General features: G+C 37.0%; 1 protein-coding gene across 1 annotated transcript; it reads left to right on the top strand.

Moving 5' to 3' along the window:
* The first annotated feature begins 619 nt into the window (after positions 1 to 619).
* On the top strand, positions 620 to 7811 carry ctso (cathepsin O). Its single transcript, XM_055179069.2, has 8 exons — positions 620 to 890; positions 1478 to 1589; positions 1667 to 1806; positions 3382 to 3549; positions 3741 to 3862; positions 5621 to 5784; positions 6327 to 6419; positions 6786 to 7811. The coding sequence occupies exons 1-8, from the start codon at positions 714 to 716 to the stop codon at positions 6818 to 6820; spliced, it is 1011 nt and encodes a 336-aa protein (XP_055035044.2). The 5' UTR covers positions 620 to 713; the 3' UTR covers positions 6821 to 7811.
* The last annotated feature ends 22 nt before the right edge of the window (positions 7812 to 7833 follow it).

Raw genomic sequence — 7833 nt, 5'->3', positions numbered from 1 at the left:
GTGAGAATATTTTTATTTTAGGTGAACTATTCCATAATTTCATATTATTTAATTATTTAAGCTCTAATCCGCCACTAGAGGGCAATAAAGCGCTGCTTGAGAAACACGCTGATCACATGGGAACGCTGTTGCCAAATCCCGGGAAGATGATACTGTGAGTTTCTTTAAAGTTGCATAAATTATATTTTACTGAAATGTGTGTAAGGAAATATTTTACTTTACCCAATTTATATTCTACCAGTGATATTCTGTTGATGATGATGATAAGAAGTAGTCATTTTTGTGAGAGGGGGGCATTTGGTAGTTTTGGTTTTTATGGTTTAAGATTGGCTGGCCTTTTATTTAATTTTTTAAAAATAAAATATGATAAATAAAATGTCATTAAAATATTGTGTTTTTTAAACTAATAAAACGTGTTTTAGGTCTCATCATGCTTTGCTTTTACAGGATAGAAACATTGGACTGGTTTTTGGTGCGCAGGTCTGGCAACCCTGGCGGGGACATAATGGCCGTTCTCAATCAGAAGGCTGCGGCCTCCGGAGGTCGCATTTGTAGGCTGTGGCATACGTCATTAAGACTAAAATAAGCCAGGCTTGATGACGTATGCAGCCTGCATATGCGACCTCCGGAGGGCGCAGCCTTTCGATATAGAAACGGCCAATCTGTCGCCGAAATGAAAGTTTTGAAAGCAGACTGTGCCATGTAGAAACTTAATGGCGTTAACGATAACATTTGTTGGCTTTGTGCTTTACTGTCAACTGCTGAAAGGATCAGACACTGTCGAAATAAGCGAGAAATATCAGACGGAAGGGCGATTTAGGGCTTATCAACAACTGTATAGCCGAAACTACGACAGCAATGAATTCAACCAGAGTCTGATCAATTTCCAGGTATGTTTATTGATCAAATAAAAAATCGTTGTATAGTAGTTGACTGCTGATCGAGCTTCAGATAGGCAGTGAGCATAACACCTCACGAGACACAATCAGATATTAGATTATATTCATAATTGTTACTCTTTATCAAAGGTTCAGGGAAATAAGGAGTTCCTCGTTTTGGCCTTTACGTAACTGTTAAATTAAACACGGTTATACAGTAACCTTAGTTTAGTTGTAGTGTTTACCATAGCGACTGACCACAAAGTTGACGCTGTCTTAGTAACCATAATATAACGTTAACCATGATATTTGTAAAACTATGGTTTGCCCACCAATTTTCATAAGGGGGCACAACTGCTGCACTGAAGTATTTGCCAAAGAACAGGTGTGGATTATGCGGACAGTAAAAATGTGATTCTGAGAGACTATCATTAAAGCAAACGATCTGTAACATGTCATTTAAAAATGACAGGATACGCCAGTATGAATGTAGTTTCAGTCACGTTATGTCATAAGACACGATCGTTTCCTCGAGTTACAAACATCTCACCGAGCTCGTGCTTCAAATGTATTGCAGGTTTTATTTTGTTTCCTTGCAGGATTCACTTAAGAGACACGCGCATTTGAACTCTGAAGTGCTGAAGAAATCAAACTTCTCTGCTAGATACGGAATCAACCAGTTCTCTGATTTATCTCCTAAACAGTTTAAAGGTAAGACTGTTATAGACCACCTACAGATGGATGTTTTTATTCCTGAGAGGAACTGACTGTACCCTTTGGTTTTCCAGAACGCTATCTCACACTCCAGGCTCATACTGCTCCAAAGCTTGACCCCACCAGGCCCGACATCCGTGTTAAGACAAGGTATCCAGTAAAGTTTGATTGGAGGGACCATGGAGTTGTTGGACCAGTCAAAAACCAGGAGGGGGTAGGTTGTAGATATATAAAAGCACATTAAATGTTAAAAACTAGATGAGAGAGTGGGCTTTATATTCCTTCAGGCCTATACTACGTTGGCCGACAGGGGTCACTGCACTGCAACGAAAGAAAACGCAAATAGAAAAAAACATCAGCAAATCAAGAAAACATCAGTTTGGCAACACATGCGCTTGCAGATACTCGCAAAACGAACAAATACAGAAGCGTGTTGCAAATCTTCACAACACAAACAAATACAAAAAAAAAAAAAAACGTTGCAAATTCTCACAACTAGGGATGCACCGAATTTTTGTCAGCCAAAAATAGCAAAAAAACACATTTTTTATTCAGCCGAAAAAGTGAAAAGGCTGAATAAATGTTACAGAATAATAAGCTCTTTGATGACGCGACCAGCAGAGAGTGAGGTGTGCAAATGCTCAAACATAAGCATTTTAAAGTGTCAGAGAAAGACGCGAAAACGCAGTACTACAAGTTTCATTTATCACCTAAAATGAAAATATCCTAAACACCATGCAGTGTATGAGAAAGATACGGCAGCAGTCCTGGGTATTTGTCTGCTGAATTCACAAGCACGGAGAGACTTTAGCTCTTTATTTCATGTCATAGAGCAGCTGCAGTGTGTAATAAAAACTTCCTAAACCAGTAAAGTCCTACAATGATAAACACGCTTATATTTAATGAGAAATAAAGCGTGTATAAACAATAAGCTGTTTGTTAGACCACTTTGTTGAGCGATTTTTCCTCTGTCATCTCCTGTCAATCTTGCTCCCGTCTCTCTTTCTCTCTTTTCTCGTGCTTGACCGTGCACACAGGCGCGCGTCCGCTGCTCAACATACAGTGATATATAAACGTTGTTTCTTAAGGCAGAGTAATGAGTAGGTCATTTGCATTTTGGGTGGGAATAGACGATCAGATTAAAGCAACACTATGTAGTTTCCATGTAAAAATGACTTACAGCTCCCCCATGTGGCTGAAAAGCGCAACAGTGCCTGGTATCAGATACTCTTCTGCAGGCAGGGGGAGGGGCAGGGCTGTGTTTCCTACCCTCCACCGCCACTTTCAGAGTGTGCTTGTAGCAGCTAGGAGGCTGCTCAGGTTGCAGCAACAGTACAATTTGTCCAGTTAAAAGTTGTTCTATCACTGAAATAATTTTAGAGACATTATTTAAAGGTAAAACAAAACTACATAATGTTGCTTTAATATCCGTTTAGCCAAGACTCATTTATGTGGTCGAATGAAAATGGAACAGTTTTAACAAGTCTATCTATAGCTATCTGATCAGAGAAGTGACCAGGTGTAAAAAAAACTTATAATGACTGCTGGAATGTAAAAAAATTCAATTTTAAATAATAATGTAAAATAAATGTAGTTAAAAAGACATTCTAAATGTAACTTGTGCAATGGTGAGTAAACTTGCTAAATAATTAGAATCATGAGAAAATATTTCATTTTATTCTGCTTCGGCCATGAATTTTCCAATCGGTGCATCCATACTCACAACACAAACAAATACAAAAAAAACTTTCCTTTGTATCACAGCACATTTCTTATTGTTTTCTTGTAGTGTGGAGGATGCTGGGCTTTTAGTGTGGTTGGGGCCATTGAATCCGTATCTGCTTCGCGTAGTGGAAAACTACAGGAGCTCAGTGTACAGGAAGTTATAGACTGTTCTTACAGTAACAATGGCTGCAATGGTGGATCTCCTGTTGAAGCTCTGTACTGGCTCATGAAGGTATAAAATTACTTTCTTCATTTGCTTTTAAAATCCCCCCCTCTCTCTCTCTCTCTCTCTCTGTCTCTCTCTCTCTCTCTCTCTGTCTCTCTCTCTCTCTCTTTCTCTCTCTCTCTCTCTCTCTCTCCTTTTTGTGATGTTATACTCTGAATAAATTCTAGCTTGTTGATGCTTTGCATTTCTCAATACAGACTAAGGTAAAGTTAGTAAACCAGGTGGAGTATCCCTACAAAGCTGTTGCTGGGATTTGCCAGTATTTTTCTCAGACTCACGATGGAGTGCTGCTGAAGAATTACTCGGCTTATGACTATAGGTAAGGATAAAGTAAAGACTACTTGACTTTTAAATCAACTGATAGATTAACTCTTTCCCCGACAGCATTTTTAAAATAAGTTGCCAGCCAGCGGCAGCATTTTTTATGATTTTCACAAAAGTTTAATGCCTTCCAGAAAATGTTATTTTAAAATATATAAACATGCAATATATCAAATGAAAGAATACCAAATTTTGATTACCAAACACACACAGAGTTATTGCTGTTTTTTAGATACGTGGATGCTTCAGTGTCTTATAAGTTGGGTAAGAGCACCACCTAGTGGATAATAGCGGAAACATGGCCGTAAAAACTCGTCATTGGCAGGGAAGCGTTTTCTCCTAATTGACAAGATACTTGTTAATGGCAGGGGAAGAGTTAAGTTCTGCATTGACCCTGATGGACTCTATATGTACTGTTAAAATTCAAGGTTGAAAGTCAGCTGAGATGGGGTCAATGTTTTATTTTTACTTATATGTGCTTATCAACTTTGTTTGCATCTCAGGGTCACGTACAGTACGGCCACTGACTGTAGATTCGCAAAGTTCACATACCTTTGGTTATGTTACCATATAAAGTACTTATAAGCTGTGTTTCCTTGTCATAAATGTGTCAGGTGTCACTCTGCGGCTGCCACTGTGTCTTTACTATGTGACAAACCATAAAATACTGAAATCTTGTGGTATGAGTAAGATTTTACTTCAAAGGGGACAGAGAATGAAAAACCATTTTTACCTTGTCTTTGTTGAATAATGGTAGTGTACCCACATTCACAAACATACAAAAAGTGCCAAACATCTCAGTCTCATAGAAATTCCTCTTTTAGAAATGTCAGCCAGAAAACGTCCCAATCTGAAAAACTGATGCTTATGACATCACAGGCATCTAACTGCCCATCCACTTTAAAATAATTGGCTACATATTTTGAGTGGCAGCAAAGTCAGCCAATTAGTAATGAGATTGCAAGTTAAGCCAGTAGGGGGAGTCAAATAGGTGCAAAACCACTTGTTTAAAATCCCCCACACTAATAGAGCTTTCTGAGAGAGGTTTTAAGGAAGCTTCTAAGGCATTACAGACCCAAACAAACATGTCTACATGTCACATCACAGAACAAGGATAAATTTGTACCATTACACCAGTTTTTCAGTGAGTCTGGACAGCAAACAAGTTCTGGCTGGTTTGTGGTGTGGGTTGGTTCTCAGACAGGATTTAGAGTTGTCCACACTTAGGCTTTACTTGTATTGGGACATTTTAACTATTTTTCTAAAAAAAAAAAAAACGTGTGCATTTTGATATTTCGATATATTTTGACTTTGCTGCCGTACCATGGGTGCAGCATGCCCAATGATACCACGCAGCACCCAAAAATAGTCCCCTTGGTATCTTTCATTAGCAGGGGACTACTTTCAGGCACTGAGCAACATCATTGCGCCCGCTGCAGTCATGTTACAGCAGCAAAGTCGTTGATTATTACGCCAGAATGAGAGTATAGTTCCTAGCCATATCTGCCTAGAAAATCGCAACTTTTCATTTTCCGTCGGACTTAGTACACAATGTAAATACAGAAGAGTCTAGTTTTAAATTTTAATTATTTTTTTACAAAAAAAAAGAAAACTAGTGTGCATATTAAACCAAATGACACTGATATATTGTAAGATATGTCAGTGCAAGACTAATGCATTTTAACATTGTAACATTTAAATGGTATATAAAGCATATAAAGTATTATCTAACAATGGAATTAAAATTGTGTTTTAGTGGATTGGAGGAGAGGATAATAAGTACACTTGTAGAGACGGGACCTCTTGTTGTCATTGTGGATGCTATCAGCTGGCAGGATTATCTGGGTGGAATCATTCAACATCACTGCTCCAGTCATAATGCCAACCACGCTGTACTGATCATTGGCTATGATACCACAGGTACACACACACATACACACACAGACCGTTAAACACTCTTTGCTTGTGCTACAGAGCATAAAAAGCTCAAAAAGCTGTCCTTCATGTATATCATCTTGTCAAGGACACAAAATTGAACAAACACTGGCTCTATTCCAGCATCTAGAAAGCCTGTCGGTGGCTGTATTTGTATGCTGCATGCTAAGGGTTTCATTTACATTTCTGCATTTGGCAGACCCTTTTATCCAAAGCAACTTACTTTGCATACATTTTCTTAAATAAGTGTGTTCTCCAGGGATCAAACCTGTGGCCTTTGTGTTGATAACACAGTGCTCTTCCAGTTAAGCTGTTGGAGAAATGTAGATTTTTTTCTTCTGTTTGTTTACTTGTTTGAATTGAGTACTTTCAAGGAGAGGAATTAACATCGTGTCACACTATAAGCTGAAGCGAAACTGTAAACAATACAGCTTTTTTAATATATTATTTTGTATAATTTATACGCTGCTTTATTCTATTTATATTTAAAGAAAAGCAGGTGTAAGTGTAATCTCTTGTTTCTTTAGGGGATGTCCCATATTGGATAGTACGCAATTCGTGGGGGACCTCATGGGGCGATAATGGCTATGTTTACATAAAAATGTGGGACAACATGTGTGGTAAGTTTGTCTAGTGAGTAAATTCCTTTATTGTGTTGATCGTCATAAAAGTAACTCAAACAATACAGTGTTTGCCACTCTATTAATAGGAAATTTGTGATTGTCTTCTTAATAAATATTCATGAAGTACTGACACTTCTATGGATGTTGACAAATGATGGGCAAAATAATGTCACGGGTGTAAAGATCAAGAAATAAATGTCAGCCAGTTCATGTTTAATTCATATCAGATCTTTAGGAAGTGATGAATTGGGGTTGTTTTGATACATTTTTAAATGATTTGCATTGTCAGATATAAATAAATATTCAATTTCAAAAGTTATACAGTGACTTATATATTTTTTATGTTTTGTTTTCTTTTTCTAGGCATTGCAGACAGTGTTGCTGCTGTTTTTGTATAATTGTGTTAACAATCTTAATACTACAGAGACTTATTATAAAATATTAGCCTTAGGATAATAATCTGTCTCTAGTTTTGAATGCAGCTGTTGTCAATTTTAAACATTCTCATGTGGCAAACAAATCCTGTTTCCTCTTGGTTTCAAAGTAAATGTTCTTGTTAATTCCCCATATTTCTAATGTAGCCCGAAATCATTTCTGAGTCAGAGCAATTGAGGAGCTCAAATGCAAAAGCCACTAGACACCACTTCTCCAATTGTTTTTCTTAGTTATGAAACAGACACACAAAGGCAACTTTTTTTAAAGGTTGTCAAATTCTCAGGAAACATCTAACTTTTATTTTATTTGCATGACATTGCACTGGCATAGGGCACACAGTTAACTCACAGAAGATAATGTGATGTATACTGTTGCCCCAGAAAGCATAGGAGGCATGATTAAAAATGTATGTAGCTCTTTGCATTATATAACAAAATATAAACACTGTGTCCTTTAATTTAAGGAAATGTTGCATACATTTTAAGTACCATTTTACACAGTTAAGTTTAATTTGTCAAATGATAGCACAATAGAAAGAGTAAATGAAGAGAAAGTGTGTTTGAGGTTAGTCTGCTAGGACTGGTGTGTCAACATAAAGGGAACTTTATCATATATCCACTAAAAGTGACTTCAAGACCAACCTTGGTTAAAGGTCACTGCAAAAATTGCTGTGAAAAGTGAAGTTCTGAGAAAAGCTGTAGTATATGTTTATAGATGTCACTTGGTTTGATAGTTTGCTTGTACAGTAATGCATTGACATTTTTAAGACCCCACTGTATATGTTAATACTAAACAAAGCCATAAATTGTTCTTAACCATTTGATTACTACAGACTTTAGATTCTTTTGAATCTACTTCTCTCTATATATAGTAGATGTTTACCTATTTTATATTTGGTGCATTTTAAGAACACTTTGACGTGTATTTCTAGTAAATAAACTTTTGTATTCAACACTTTGACAGGTTTTGTTTTCTC

This window comes from Misgurnus anguillicaudatus, chromosome 16, assembly GCF_027580225.2.
Source record: "Misgurnus anguillicaudatus chromosome 16, ASM2758022v2, whole genome shotgun sequence".
NCBI lineage: Eukaryota > Metazoa > Chordata > Actinopteri > Cypriniformes > Cobitidae > Misgurnus > Misgurnus anguillicaudatus.
This window is presented reverse-complemented; position numbering and strand designations above follow the sequence as displayed.

Excerpts from the sequence above, each read along its gene's own strand:
- ctso (XM_055179069.2), top strand. The coding sequence starts at position 714 with ATGGCGTTAACGATAACATTTGTTGGCTTTGTGCTTTACTGTCAACTG. Across the intron at positions 1,807-3,381 it reads CAGTCAAAAACCAGGAGGGG|TGTGGAGGATGCTGGGCTTT; the intron begins GTAGGTTGTAGA and ends GTTTTCTTGTAG. Across the intron at positions 6,420-6,785 it reads AATGTGGGACAACATGTGTG|GCATTGCAGACAGTGTTGCT; the intron begins GTAAGTTTGTCT and ends TTCTTTTTCTAG.